The 15,760-nt window shown below is 46.6% G+C and overlaps 1 protein-coding gene across 1 annotated transcript; it reads right to left on the bottom strand.

The window, feature by feature from the left end:
• Positions 1-2,479: 2,479 nt before the first annotated feature.
• RHOU (ras homolog family member U) lies at positions 2,480-14,332 on the bottom strand. Its single transcript, XM_028724021.2, has 3 exons — positions 13,687-14,332; positions 10,900-10,958; positions 2,480-6,298 (listed from the first exon to the last, which is right to left on the bottom strand). Exons 1-3 carry the CDS (start codon positions 14,000-14,002, stop codon positions 5,843-5,845), a joined length of 831 nt encoding a protein of 276 aa, XP_028579854.2. The 5' UTR covers positions 14,003-14,332; the 3' UTR covers positions 2,480-5,842.
• Positions 14,333-15,760: the final 1,428 nt, after the last annotated feature.

The raw sequence follows: 15,760 nt of genomic DNA, 5'->3' as shown, positions 1-15,760 counted from the left end.
AATGCCCTGCCCTCCAGGGTATTCTGGTTCCATCACGACATACCTTTTTGCATCGGCCTTTAAGGGTGCAGTCACGAGTATCACTTCTTCTGCTACATCACTGCTGCATCTGCTTGCTGTTTGATTCGGTGTAACTGATGGCTTACTATTGTTAAATACTACACGGCTCACTTGTTTTAAGTAGTGTGTAACCTGCATTGAGACTGCATCGTAAAGGATGAGTGTAAACGTACATGACATCCACGCATACATTAAATAAATAATTGGACCTTATCTGCTATGGAATACATGGCATGGGACAGAGGAGGTCTATTTGGAAGCAGACAGCTTCCCAGGACCCCAATTTGGAAGGAAAATATGTCCTTCCTCTATTGCAATGCGCTGGAGTGAGCCGTGTAACAGCACAGACCTATTTTAGGTTGTTAAGAAGAGCAAGCTCAATGTGGCATTTAAGCACCAACAATGAAATTGACAGCAGCCCATGAAATGCACCCCTCAGGACATGCAAGTAGCCTCACGCTGGCTGAGGGTTATGTAAGTAGAAATCATCAGACTTCCTTTGGGGTATCTGCATGGGGAGAGGAACGCTGTCTGTAAAACAGGCAGGCCAAAGAGCCATCAGAATTTATTTTCAGAGGGGAGGGGGAATGATAACGTTCCCACAGAAAGCTTGCTTTTAAGTATAGCCCACACTTTTGAAAACAAAACGTCCTAAGGCACATCAGATTATAGGCTACAGGAGACACTTCCTACTCAAACGGGCAAATTAGGTGTTTTTGTTTGTTGTTTTTTTAAAGAAACATTCAAGAAGAGCGTGTAGCTGGCAGTATACCAATATCTACAACAGTACTGTATTAAATCACTTAATTCATATGTACCAAGTCGTCACACTGTTTGGGAAAAGAGAGAAGTCAGAATGAGTTGCATTTTTGAAAAGCCATGATTTTTGCGGCCTTATGAAACTTGACTGCTTTATGGAGTGTATGGTTTGGTATGCAGCCTAAGCAGCCCCCATGTGTTAATAGTAGATAGGCAAAGTTTCCACTCCCTTTCCAGCAAGCATTGTACTCCTTTTGAGCTCCCAATAAAAATGTAATCATCCATCTTTTATTCCCATTGTACAAGGGAGCAATAAAGGTGGCAGGGTGTGTGTGTGTGTGTGTGTGTGTGTGTGTGTGAGAGAGAGAGAGAGAGAGAGAGAGAGAGAGAGAGAGAGAGAGAGATTGGCCCTTACATTCGAGTCAGTATCCACATACCCACAGATAACACTAAAGCCCTGCATATAGAAAGTTCAGAAAACCAGATGTTAACTTCTCACCATTATGAGTTTATTGTTGACCATATGCAAGCAAGTTAACATACAGAGTTTCTGTGCAATGGAAACTTATTTTCCAAGCTATGGCACTGCAGGAGCAAACATATTTTTATTGAATCAGGCTCATTTGACTCCAGTCAAGATTTCCACTACACTTTGAAACTTTCAGCAGATGATGTGTATTTTATGCATTGCTTCTAGCACACCTAAGTCCCATAGATTCTGGAATGTTGGTTGTGTCAAACTAAGTCAGACTCAAGAGTAGACCCAATGGCATTAAGTCCATGGATTTCAGCAAGTTCACCCTGTGATTTAGTTGGGATTTGGCCTCGATCTTACAAGTAGTTCAACTAGGTCAGGAGCAACATTGTAGCCAATTTTTATCAAGGGGTTTTGCAGAACTGGAGCCTATGCCTAATGAGGCCGTTAGGAAAAGACACAGCTTGATTACCGTAGCTCTTTAATAAACAAATAAAAAATCCAATTATTGGATTTTCTATATCTGATTCAAACTATTTGAAACGGTAAAATGGTTGTATATGCATTGAAGGATATGTACCCAAAGAACTAAAAACAAGCTCTTTTTGTAGTCATGCATCCCAAGATAAGTTAAGGAACATCATAGAAAGAAAGTCTGATGCCTCTTATCTCCAGCAGACTTCCTGCATTCCAGAACAATGTGGAATGGGCTGCAAGATGCCACTGGAGCAAGGAGAATCACCCAGAATCAGGCTTGGATTCCAATAAACATGGGGTTTCCCATCCATTCCTTCCCCAAGCAACCCAAACCTCGCCGTATATTGTTCGTGGCAGCTCCCACCCTGCAAGAAAGGCTTTTTAGGGACCACAGAGCAAACTTTCTTCTACAAACTTCCCTTCCTTTCACTCATCTTAGAATCCAGGCCAAATAGTTTTTCTTCTCCTTATGTACGTTTTCTCCCGGAGCTGGAGGGAGAATTTAGAATGGAGGAATGGCACAGAGAGTATTATGTTTAAAATTATTTGTTTAAACCTTCCTGCAAATCCACTGCCCCAATCCAATTTGGGGAGCCCTGTAGCTATAATTTACTCAGGCTACCTGATCATGGCCCTCCTGCATCTTGTGTAGCTTGGCCCTCTGTAACATAGATCAGTTTGCTAGACTAGAAAAGGAGAACAGTCCCGAAAGGTTGAAGCATCATTTAATGTTATTTAAACATGGCGTCAATGGAGGTCATCACAGATAAGCACGAGAAGACACATGTAATGCAGACTTGGGTGAGTTTGTTTTTCAACACATTTTAAGAACAAGAATGAACAAAATAAGCAGTCCGTCCAATTGTGAGGGGACCCCCCGCTTACCCTTGAGTTTCCCTTCTTACCCTTATTCCATTTTGGTCTCTTCCTGGTTTCTGTGACCTGCTTTTTTATGAAGATGGGACACCAAAAAGCCTAATAAGGGGAGTTGAAAGGATTCAATATTTAAACCACGCTGCAAGTGAAAGGACTCCCCCCTCTTGATTTCCCTCTGAAACTGTATGCACTGCTAGTTATGCTTTTATTACTTACAGTAATAAGTGCAGTAACAAAACGACAGACTTACTGTATGCATTGAAAATTTAAAAAATAGTGTTCTACATTCTGATGGGCCATGCAAGTCTATGGTCCCTGGGAGTGTATTCCTGGGGCTATGGGATGAATCAGACCTTGCTCTGAATATAAAAGTCAGAGCAGGGGTAGGGGTGTGTGTGTGTTGAGATAGGACCTCCCACTGCAGAAATCTCTGTGGCCCTTGCCTCACCAACATTTGAGGTCCAATATCATCAGAGGCCTAAAGGAAGCATGCTGGGGATGGGTCAGGGAAAAGCATAGCTTTGATGGATCTTACAAGTACCCTTCTCAGTCCCCTGAAACTAAAGGAAACGTATGTAAGCCCTGGAACTCGTGTCTGTGCATTCTCTCCCATCAGAAATGACAGGAGAGGAATAGTTCCCATTAAAAAAATATATCTGGAAAGGCAGAAACCGTTACTTCTGCCCTCCTGCAACAGTCCAGCAGGGCTTTGGATAACTCTGAATCTCTGCTGTCTGCCCCACCATCACCACCCACTGAAAAGATGGTTCTCCCAGATGGGCAGGAGAGGGCTGAGTCAGTCTAAAGCTACTGCCAACATTGAAACAGGAAACGTATCCCAACCAGGTTAGGAAAAATGAGAGCCACTGAAAAAAATGTAGGCAGCAACTTCACCTAAGGCTGGAAGAAAAATACTTTAATGCCCTGGGTGCTAAACAATTGGGCAAGTACATGCCTGGGATTTCCACACTGGTATTTCCCATGTACAAGATGCAGTGAATATAGAGGTTCTGCAGGAGCCCTGTGAGATCTGATGTGGATTCTGTTTGCAGGGCTTGCATGTGTAGACTGCATTCAGACATAATGGGAAACCATGGTTTATTGGTATAGGAACAGGTCCCACAACCTTGAACTCATGTGCTTCCACCTGCCCCCTAGCTTCCACCTGTTTGATCCTAGCTTATTCTAAGCGTGGAAGCCTTGGATTCACATGTTCCCTCTCCCCTTTCATGTGCCAACATCTGCTTTAGCTTTTGAATTAACCACAGTTCCCGAAGCCTGGACTCACAGAGAACTGTGGTTAGTTTAAAAACTAAAGCAGATGTTGGCACATGAAAAGGGAGGACAGGGAAACATGTAAATCCAAAGCTCATTAATGTAGCAGAAAACCATTGTTCCTCATTATGCCTGAATTAGGCCAGTTTAAACCTAAGATGATAATGGAATGAAGAAGAAGCCTACTTTAAAGGCGGTGGCTGGTGGGAGGAGGAATCTTGACAATACAGAAAAGGAGACAATAACTTAAGGCTTTTGCGCTCATTTTGCAAATATCAGGTTCCTAAATAGCTCAATCTCCAGAATTCAGAACATTGCATCAGTGGCGTAGCGTGGGTTGTCAGCACCCGGGGCAAGGCAAGTAATTTGCGCCCCCTAACCCGTGGATTTGCGCCCCCTAACCTGTGAATTTGCCCTAACCCCAGATGTTGCGCCCGGTGCGGCTGGGCCCCCCTGCACCCCCACGCTACGCCACTGCATTGCATTACTTAATTAGAAGAGGAATTTCTATAGGTAGATATTGGAGCAAATAATATTCCACATTTTAGATCCATCACATTGTAATCTATTGCAAGGGCAGGCCATTTTGTTAAAATTTAAAATATACCTTTGAATTGTCTTGAAAGGGATTTGGGTCACCACCAAAAATGTGTTGCATGTTGGCTAATGTTCATTTTGTTCAAAGCAATATGGAAGACCATAAGAAACCATGGACAAAGCATGCAGCCTAGGTAGTTACCACCACTGCTAGCCCGCATTTGTGATCATTTTAAAAAAACATTTAAATCACTACATGAAAATTGACAGGGACAGATTTGGTATATTTTGAATCAGGACCAATTCCTATGGCCATGCATTTACCTGGAAGACTTTTCCATTGGCATCAATGGATGGATTTCCTACTGCTTATGACTGACAGCTTGTTCTAATCCCACCTCACCTTATATTGATAGGCACTGAATTCCATCATGCAGAAAGATGGCCCTATCTAAGGTACATAAATGTGCGGTACCTGACTATGTGAAAAAGACTATAATGTAATTAGTTGAGATTATCTTGTAGAAAACATCATCACATTGACTTAGACCATCAGATACATACATTTCACAGGTATTTGGTGCATCGTTTAAGGGGAGGATTACATCCTTTATAAATTGATAAAAAACCTGTCATGGGGTCTCTAGAAATAGAAAAGCAACCCAAGGCTATTCAAAATATCATCATTATTATTGTTTTTTATAATTTGGCAAGCATGCACATTTACACCATGTAAAAGATCTGTAAGTCAGGGGTCTACAAATAAGATGCAGTTATGTAAGCAGCTCATTGTGTTAAGACATCCCTACACTGTGCATGAAGTAGGCATATCGTCTTAAGAAAAATATATAGGATTTACGTGCAGATTCTGCTAAATTTATCAAACTATGGATGTTTCTGGAATGCATGTTATAGTTTCTGAAGATGGCAAGACTGAAAACAGGCGCGTGGGAAGCAAAGTGTCATTAAGTAGCACACACTTTCTAACATCCACCTGTCAAACTCTGTCCTCCTATAGTCTTTTCCTGGTTTCTGTGTCGCCTTGGCACCAGAGGCCTCTGTTGCGGCTCCTCCCACTTCTGCATGGAGTCAATTCCTCGGCCCAGCTTCTGATTTCATAGAAGTGTGGGGTAGTTGTCCCTTGGCAACAGGAAACTCCACTGACTCCGGGTGGGAACCTTCCACCTAATGCACATCAACCAGCTCCCCTCAGGTCCTCCTCCTCCCACCACCACCACCTCCAATGACAATGGATGACTTTTAGCAGCATGTAGAGCTGTGGAATGCAGTCCGTGTGCTCTGGAATAGAGAGATTTTGAGCTAATATAGCTTTGACCCGCTCCCAGTATCCAACTGCTGTTTTCAAAGCCTTTGCAAAATATACTATACAAAACAGCAATACTTTTTCCACCAGGATTTGGAGAGGTTTTTCATTTTGTCTGGAGTCCGGCTTTTCGATTTCTTTGGCTGCTGCTGAGTATCCGAGTACTGAATGCCAGCAACAATGGCTGCATCAAAGACTTCTTTGAGGTTTTTCTGAGTCAAAGCGGAGCACTCGATGTAAGAGGCGGCTTTTATTTCCTCGGCACAGAGCCTCGCGGCCTCCTCCGCCACGGGCTTTTCTTTGCATTTGTCCAGCTCAATGAGGACCTTGACGTCCTCCCGGAGGTCCGATTGTGTCCCAACGAGGATAATGGGTGCTTTGGGGCAGTGGCATCGGATTTCAGGAACCCACTTCTCGTTCACGTTCTGGAAAGAGGAAGGGCTCACCACGCTGAAGCATAGCAGGAAGATGTCTGTGTTGGTGTAGCACAGTGGGCGGAGCTTGTCAAATTCATCCTGGGGGGAAATGGGGAAAAGAAGCGTGAATGGTGAGAGACCATTTGCTCAGCCACAAAAAGCCCTTCAAAGCTCCATGGTTCAAGGTGAGGGAGAGAGGTGTTCCAACTCCCCAGCTGCTTATGAAATCACCCCACATACCTAGGAATTCCTGCACAAACCCTACATCCTCTCTGTTGCCTCTTCCCCTTCTTTGCAACATCTAAACAGGGCTGCAGCTGAATTTACAGATCAGGGCTTTCAGGGAAATGCTGGGATATAGCTCTCCTGGGACTGTACCCACTGTATGATACTGCAAGGGATTGCATGTTTGAATGCTACCCCATTTTTAAAAATCCTCATAAATCCAGCAAATCAGGGCAAAGACTAGGCTAGCCTCCATATTCCCCTGACAAGCAAAGGAGTTTTTGACATGGGACATCATTCCTTTTTATGATCTACCTCCTGCATTAGGAAGTGGCAAAGTCCTATAAGGCTGTCCCAGATGATTCTGCTGAATGCATAGCCATACAGGAGTGATGATACAATAAAAGCAGGCCACCCATCCGGCAAGAACTGACAGGCAAATGGGAGACTGAATTGAACCAAAGGAAAGGCTTTGCTGAAAAGACAGCTTTTACCCCTTTCCTAGTGGAATTCCTCAGAGATTACTATTGGGTTTTGTTTCATATAACTATTTTCATTAGTACCCTGGAAGGGAAGTGGGAGCACGTAGATGAAACTTACAGATGGCACTAACTTAGGAGGCACGATAAATACCAGAAGGATGTATGAGAACTCATGCAGGATGAATGGGATAGCCACCAGAACTGGTGCAACACAAAGGGAATTAAATGGAATTAACACAAACCTAAGCAAAAGGAAGGAAAATTGCCACCTGGAGATTTGGCAGCTGGAAAAGAGTCATGCAGAACCTGATCTCCGGATCTTGTCTAATCACAAGATGGCTATGAACTGCCAGTGCGAGCAGTTGCAAAAGGGAAAAGGCAGTTCTCAGATGCATGAAGCAATGTAGAGATCCAATCTGACGTACTTGGCCACAATCCAGCAAAGAGTTAGGTAAATTTAAACTAGAAGTGACTTTGCCCCAAAACATGAGACAGTGAGATTTTCTAGGGACCAGAGTGAATAACAGCAGCACTTCTTGAACTCTGCACCTCACCAGGTGTCAGTGGGCAGTTTTCGGGCTCCAGTGCATACCAAGAGACTGGGTTTTTGTACCTCTGCTTAAGCCCATTGATAAGATTCTCACCAATGGTTAATTAGGACTAGCTCAGAGTAAACCAGCTGCAAGGAACTACTACAGGAAAGAAATGGGGAATTTCTCCTGTAAGCAGAAACTAAAAGATCTTGACTTATTTACTTTAAGATGCTGAAGACATCCCACAGAAAGTAGCACAGCGATCTGATTTCCAACCTAACTGTGCTGTACCAATTTTGCAACCACAGTCTTCAAACTGATATTAGAGTAACACTTAATTCGGAGAACTGTAAAACACTCAGGAATATTCTGGGAAACTAAGAGTTCAAAGTTCAAAAGAGATATTTGTCCTGGTCCTTTGGGCTCTGTGGTGTTAGGAAGGGCTTGAATATGGGAACAGTGTGGATGGGTTTTTTTTGTTTAGGACTCCCCTGGTCAATCTCTGCATCAGGTTATCTATTAACCCTAAATTTGTAAACAGGCTGCTTCCTGCTGCCTCTATGTGGCTTGGAACATTGTCTGAGTAATCCCAGGCTTCCTTGCTCTGTGGGTACCTGCTCTCAGCTTGGGCTGATGGCTGTGGTACAAATGGATCAGGCTGGTCATATGAATGCAGCTTCTAAAGCCAGCAGTAAGATAGCACTGCATGCAGAGTGAGTGGTAACATGAACAGACCCTGAATATTGTTTGCTTGCTTCCTATTTCAGTGTGTTTCTTATTTTGATTTGGTTTATCTGAATGGTTTATTGACTGAGCAGGGGAAAGCAATGGATCTGAACAACTGAGGAATTCAGATGATCAAGACACAGTTGATGAGAGATTTCACACTAAATCCAGGCAAAGCTTGATACAGGAAGGTGCGAGGGATTTAGCACCACACTGTCATATAACGTGATCCTCTGGAAGGATTCATGATTTAATATAGCCCTTCAGAGGCCTGCTGTTATAGGTTCATATTTATTGTTGTCGTCCAATTTTCATGATCTACACTTGACACACTTCTGGTGCCATGAATAAAGAACACCTTTACATTCACATTTCCCAATGTGCTGCCTCACTCCCCACTCAACCTCCATGCTATGTGCCCTTTTGTAGCTCTTTCTATGCAGCAAAACTGATTTTGCCATGGGGTATGATTTTCTGATTTGTGGATCCTGTGTGATGATCACAGTGTTCTGGTCCTTCACAGTTTATAGCAGGGAAAGCCTAACAAAGGAGCGACCTTCCAGATCCTGTTTCAGATCACAGCAGTATATGTCACTTCTGCACCACTAAAGATTCGACTAACTCTTACATGAAAATATAATCGTTGGGAGGAAAGTTGCCACATACCACTCATGAAAATCAGCTTAGTTATGCAGCTGTGTCTTTAAGTGTAGGGTTACAGGTAGGTAGCCATGTTGGTCTGCCGTAGTCGAAACAAAATAAAAAAATTCCTTCCAGTAGCACCTTAGAGACCAACTAAGTTTGTTATTGGTATGAGCTTTCATGTGAAGTGTGCATGCACACAAAAATTCATACCAATAACAAACTTAATTAGTCTATAAGGTACTACTGGAAGGATTTTTTTTATTTTGTTTAAGTGTAGGGTTTTGTGTATGTTTTTTAAAAAATTGCCAGTGGGACTGTTCTAGATCCTAGTGTGGGTTAGATTTTTAAAAAATCCTTCATTCCCTGTCCTGATTCAGAGCCCCATAAAAAGGACTCCTGATCTGGATTGAGGCCTCATGCCGAGAATGTTTGCAACACACACATACACGGGGAAAAACACCACTACACTTACTGGCAGATATGCAGCTAACCAAATCTTTTGTTAGGCCCAGAGGCTTCAAGAGCTGCAGCTGAGGGAAGCAAACCAACTCCTTGCCTGCACCCAACCTTTCCTTCTTGCTGACAGGACAAAAGCACAACATCACCGGCCTCCCAAACCAATACAATTTGCCTCAGTTGTGGTAGCATTTTAATTAAAATACAGCATGCTTCCAAGGGTTTTAAATTAAGAAGAGCGAAGAGCAAACACAGTCCAAGATGCACCTCCAGTGCCAGTGTTTTGTTGCCAAACTGAAACATGCATCCTAACTTGCAAGGGGTCAGAGGTTCTTACTTAGAAAATTTTTGAAGGAACACAGACGTGCAGTTCTTCAAAATACATCTAAAGAAATTACTACAAGCCCCCTTCCACTTGAATACACTTCTTTTCAGGAGTACTTGCAAAAGAAGTCTGAGGTTTACAGGGCAAGAGTCAGGGACACTGGGTTCATGAGCTCATTTGTTTCCCAGATTTAAGCCCCTTAGGGAGCAAGGCTAGAGCCAAAGACCCCTGTCACTTAGCTTCGGAGGCAGAGTTTGAACTGAAGCATGCTGTACCGCACTGAAGCTGTGGGCCGCAGTTACAAATATTTGCACAATTAGAGCTTGTTTGCATGTCCTCATAGTAATTGTCGCATTGATGTCATTGTGTTGCTTAAAACTGGAATGCGCTCCTACAAGGAGTAGAATTGAGGAGCGGATTCAGAGATTGAGATGAATTAGGAGGGCGAAAGAAAGCCCTAGATTATCGAGGCTCTTTTCCCATCTCTTATCTACAGCTAACAGGCCACGGGAACAATGGATCTAGGACAAAGATGTCACGAGCAATCATGGCTCCAAAAGGCCCTCCATAACAAGATGGAGAAGACAGCCACTAGGTGCCCACAGCTCATATGCGGCCAACTGCTGGATTACCCAGTATCAGCCAGCAGGAAACAGGAAGTCCCCTTATGCATTGTGTGTTAGAAGCAACCACTCTATGAAAATGCACTCAGAGAGCTTGTAAAGGGAAAACTCCCATGCGTCACAGTGTGTAGCGCAGTATATTTTTGTCTTTTTGAACCATCCATTGCAAATCAGGTGGTGGGCTGCTTACAAATTCACATGTAAACATGTGCTTTTGTTTCACAGGTGGGTGACTCATCGCCACCCACCTTTGCACAACAGAAGAATACTCCTACCGCAAATCAGAGCAGGAAGTATTTCTCCTCCCACAGTAGCCGGTCCTTCCTATGTAGTCCTCACATTACTCTGGCAACAAGGGAGCTGTTGCAGGGCTGCTCCTTCCCATGCCCTCAAGGTAACTGAGAAGCCACCTGGGACAAGGCCATGCTGCAGCCCTTCCCCACACAAAGCATCAAGCCTTGGGAAGCTGGGATACTCCCGGTGTGGGGAGGACCTGCCTTTGGGCTCCTGCTGCCTCCCTCCCAGCCTTCTCATGTCACCCAGGGAAGCAACCTGAGAAGAAGTGACAATGCAGAGCCCACACCACTCCACCCAAGAAGGGTCTTAGCTCTTTCTTCCTCCCCTTTCCTCCCTCTGCCCCAGGTTAGGCCACCCTTCCACTCAAGTAAGTAGTAGTTTTACTGACCTGGCCAGCTGTGTCACAGAGCTGGAGCCTCACTGGCCGGCCATCAACGGATACAACAGCTGAAATGGAAGGGGAGGGAAGAGTCAGTGAGACTTTCATCCACTTATGAAGAATTAGGTCTTTCCTCGTATTTATTTAAACCGGTTGTGATTTAAGGAGCTCAAAAGCCGCCTCAGTCTCAACTCTGAGGCCTACCCAAGCCCTTCAGGGCTTTAAAAATTTGGTACACTCCCAATGGGCTAAGTAGCAAAATCACTGAATGATGCAAAAGAAAGAAGAAAGCTGTCCCCAAACACTCAGGCAGTTTTGCATCCCAACCACCCACCCCATTCCCTTCAACTTGCTTGAGGATTGATTTTCTTGTCACTTCCCCCCCCCCCCCAAAGTCCTGGCACAAAGGAGGCCCCTACTCCAACCCCTCTTTGCCTTAAAGCAGAAAAGACAATGCAAATATTGACACATCTCTTGCAAAGCTGCTGCTCTTTTTGCATCCCTTTCAGTTCTGACTAGAGGATTTATCATTCCACCCTCAGAAAAGAACTAGCTTGATAAAGAACCACGTGTAATCACAGGCCATTGTTACCATCGCTTCCCTGTTTAAACACAATATGCTATTTTTTAATTGAGGGGGTGGGCTTTGCTTGGTTTAATCCCCTCCCCCCAAATGGCTGCAGATTTATTGCTTTTGTCACTTCCTTTTGCTGTATCAATTTTCAATACTGCAGAAAAACTGTGCCCTTCAGGTATTTGCTTGCTGCAAAGCAAAACCGCTTACAGTTTAATGTGAGGCAGTAATGTGCTCCAGGAAGGAGTGGCTGGCTGGACTGGGCTCACATAAAGTCTCCAAACTGTACTGCTGTGGAAGCAGCTGAGCACACCTAACTCCCTTTGAACTCTATGGAACTTACTCCCAAGTATACCTGCTGCAGAGGGCTGGGTTGCTCAGGTCTAAGCTGGTGCAAAGGACAGGGAGAGCACCTTTGGTGACATGAGGTTGTAAGAGCCTGTTCTTCAAAATGAGAATGTTTCACCACAAAGGACAAAGGCCACAATACAGCGGCAAACAACGAAGAAGACCCCAGCACTTCCACAGCAGGTCAGCAGTGTGTTTTCTGTTTGAAGGGCATCTGAATATCTGGACAGTGTACATACACAAACCACATATGACTGAAATTCCCAACAGTAGGTGCGTGTTTATCACATGTTCTCAGACATGAAAATGCCCTTCAGATGTTGGAGAAGAGACACAGTCAGCACAGAAATGCACAGGGACACCTCTTTTCTGTAAAAATGTGAAGCAGCTCCCAGATTCGTATCTATCCCCGAAGGAGTTAAGCCAGGACTGATGACCCAGCAGCTTCCACTCAACACCCAGAAACCTTATTAAAAACTGGGAAGATTGACAGGGGCTATTTAATTACAACAATTCACACGGCAAACAGCAGAAAGCCATCTCTCCACGCTGTTCCCTGCGCCCCCCCCCCGAAAATCAATGGAGATTTAAACTAATAGAAGGTGGGGGAGGGGACTGGACAAGAGCTTACTTTCCCCCCCTTCTGAACCCAACTAAAGGGATAAGGATTATGAGACAGCCAAGAGGATTTGCAAGATGATAGGAAAGTGTGACGTTTTGGGAAAATAAAGAACAGAATTATCTGTGTGGGCACAGCACACTCAGCATAGCGCCTGAGCCCAGGGTAAATCAGACCCACAGGAGCCCTTGGCAATAAAAGTACTTTGCCCTGAAATATGAATATCTGCCATATAAAGGCATGTTTATATATACACCCACACACTACAGGTTGCCCCCATAAGAACTAGTTAGAACTCAAATAATCTTGTTTTTAGTTGTTACCAAGTTCCTAACCCTCACAGCTGGAAACTGCATGGAAAATACTGTTGTAAATGGTGGAGGCTTCGAAACTCAGAAGCAAACAAGTACATTAAGGCGTATGCATGTGTCAGCCTCATTTAACAGAGTGGAACTTAACTCCAAGTAAAAATCGCTTGTACAGAGTCAGACCATTGGTCCAGCCAGCTGCGGGTCTCCAGAATTTCAAATGTGGGCCTATCTGGGCCTTAGAGATTGAATCAGGGACCCTCTGCGTGAAAAGTCAATGTTGCACCGCTGAGTTACAATCACCCTTGACCTCGGTTGTTTCGAAGTCCAGGTCAAGATTTGTAAGAGCCTTTCAACCTTGCAAAAAAAGAGGGGGCGTATTCCAGAGGAAGCACAGCACGCCTGCATTTTAAACGGCGCGTGTTATATACAACTAAATACGAATAATTCGGTTAATGGGGGGCACTTCTTCAGTTCGGGCCCTCTGGAACGGGCATGCGGGAAAAAAGAAAGAAGAGTTTCTTTTCCACGTATCTCTCGGAGCTGCTTTCTCTATTAGACGATCCTCCCGAGGAAAGAGGCTTAATCTAACCCGTTTGGTCCCCTGACCGTAAGACTGATCCTTTCCCAATATATTCGGACGTGGAGGAGGGGGGATCCTCTTTCGGCCCCTCCTTTCTACCTGCATCCACCTGGAGCTCAAAGAGCAACGCAGCTCTTCATCGCGAACTTCCCAAGGAGGGGAGCCGCCCCTTTTTGAGTCTCAAGGCTAGAAATGGACGGCGATTGAAAGAGAAGCCAGAGTCCACGCGGCGCTCCGAGGGCGAAACGCGCCTGCCCAGCCGGATCGCAGGCTGGTGGGGGCGCCTCGCCGCGACCCTGCTGCCCCGAGGGGAAGTGCTTTCTCGGCAGCCTCCGAGGGGAGCCCTCTTCCGCCGCCCCCTTACCTGAGAAATTATCGAAGGCGGTGGGGATGTACTCCGTGGGGTAGCCGTTGGTGGTGTAGCTTACCACCAGGCTGGTCTTGCCCACCGCGCCGTCTCCCACCAGCACGCACTTGATGCTGCGGCGAGGCTCGGCTCCGCCGCCGCCGCCAGTCCCGCCGCCGCCGCCCGCCCCGGCCCGGCAGCGGCTCCCCAGCGCGGCCCCCAGCGCCGCTGCCCGGCTGCTGCGGACCCTCCGCGGCGGCACCGGGGGCACTTCGCAGCCGCCCGGCAGCGGCTTGCTGATGTAGCCCGTCTCTCCCTCTTGCTGCGGCGGCATCCGCCTGGCTCCCGGGCGGGAGACCCCCTCCGAGGACAGCGGAGCCACCGGGGGACGAGGGGAAGCAAGCAAGGCGCGGCGGCGCAGCCGGCCGAGGGGAGCCGTCCTAGGCAGGAGCGCCCAGCCGGCGCAGCTCCGGGTCCCTGCACAGCGCTGCCTCCCGGCTCCTCCGCCGCTCACTGCGCGCCGTCTCGGGGAGCCTGGCCGGGCGCTCCGCTTGCAGATGACATAATACACCAGGAGACCCGGGGAGCGAGCGAGTGAGCGAGCCGAGCAGGGCGGAGGGCAGCCGGAGGGGAGGAGCCAGGCGCAGGAGAGGCGGCCGGCAGGCGGCGCTACAGGCAGCCCAGGCGGACGCGGGAGGCCAGCCGCCGCCGCCGCAACTTGTGGACGGCGTGGAATCCTGGCTGCGTTCGAGGACGCTTCTCATTGGACGGCCGCTGTTCCTTTCGAACGCTGACGGCAATTCGGACGACGCCTATTGGCCGGGCATGTTTCGCATAGCTCCCCCTTGCCATGCTTCGCCTAAGGCTAATGCGCTGGCCCGCCCCTCCTTTTCTTACCTGCGAGCGGAGCCCCTTCTCCTGACCTCTTTCCCGGGAGCCCCTTCCCCGATCTTCCGTTTCTCGAGAGCTCTGCTTCCCCGCGTGGCCCCAGCTTCCCAAAGGGCAGCCGCGTTGAAGAGCGACAAAGAGCCCGGTGGCTCCTTGAAGGCGGCTGCGTTTAGGGTAGCATTGGGCTCTCGGCCCTAGTGGAGCATCGGCCCTAGTGAATGCCCTTCTAGGCGGCACAAGTCACTGCGTGGTATTTGCAGAACGATGCTCAAATGCTACATTTAACACGCTGGGAAGCCCACCGACTGGGGGGCGGGGACCTCATGGTCTACGGAGCTGCGATAGCCTCAAGGGGCCATAAAGAGAGGCTGCTGCCGGCCCAGGTGTCCTTTCTCCAACCCCGTACGCTCACTCATTGTCCATAAGCAAAACGGGTTTCTTCCCTGCGAGCCATTCTCTTCCCTTCTTATCCTTTCCCCACCCCCACCTCTCCAGGCTGAGCTGTAAAACTGTCTAATCTTATCAAAGCTCAGCCTGTTTCACAGAGGGAAAGCAAGTTTCTTAGCCAATTTATCAGTATTAATGAGACAACTATGTGAAGCTATGTGCTTCGGTGCAACTAAAAGCACTCTTAAAACTGCTCCAGTTTTTATTCCTTCGTGTAGTTTTGCCTCCCCAGTCCTGGTTTATGACTGAGGGTGCTTCCAGGCAGGTGTTTATTCTGGACTTGGCTCTCCGTGTTTGCAAATGGCTTTCCCCCCATTGCAGCATCCACACAACATCACTGACAAAGAAATGCCAGCCCAAGCCCAAGCCCCACAATTTAATCCTGGTATGCCTTTTCTAGGGGAAATATGATAAGTAAAGAAGAAGAAAAGAGCCTATTGCCAAATACCTGTTTATGATATCTCAAAGACCCATTTGCAAACTAAGCCCCTATTTGGGAGAGTAAGAGTAGTTTGTTAAGGATTGCTGGGAATTATAATTCTGTGAGTGGTAAAATGCAGTACCCATAATTCTTTGAGGGGAGAAATGAGTTTCGAATGGGCTGTAAAGGTATATTGTGTACACAGCCATTGCAAACCCATTCCCCCAATACCGGACATTCTGCAATAAGAAAAGTGCTCACACTGCTCTGTGTCCCCAAGATTATTGCATTATTGCTGCCTGATGGGCACTCTTGCACCATAGCACAACAAAAACA

The sequence above is a fragment of the Podarcis muralis genome, chromosome 3 (assembly GCF_964188315.1).
Source record: "Podarcis muralis chromosome 3, rPodMur119.hap1.1, whole genome shotgun sequence".
Taxonomy (NCBI): Eukaryota; Metazoa; Chordata; class Lepidosauria; order Squamata; family Lacertidae; genus Podarcis; species Podarcis muralis.
The sequence above is the reverse complement of the archived record's forward strand: the minus strand, read 5'-3'. Positions and strand labels throughout refer to the sequence as shown.

Bases quoted from the DNA above. Each gene is read 5' to 3' on its own strand.
- RHOU (XM_028724021.2), bottom strand. From the start codon at position 14,002: ATGCCGCCGCAGCAAGAGGGAGAGACGGGCTACATCAGCAAGCCGCTG. The intron at 10,959-13,686 runs GTAAGGGGGCGG...CTTCCATTTCAG, and splicing joins CGCCTTCGATAATTTCTCAG to CTGTTGTATCCGTTGATGGC. The intron at 6,299-10,899 runs GTCAGTAAAACT...ATTTCCCCCCAG, and splicing joins TCTGTGACACAGCTGGCCAG to GATGAATTTGACAAGCTCCG.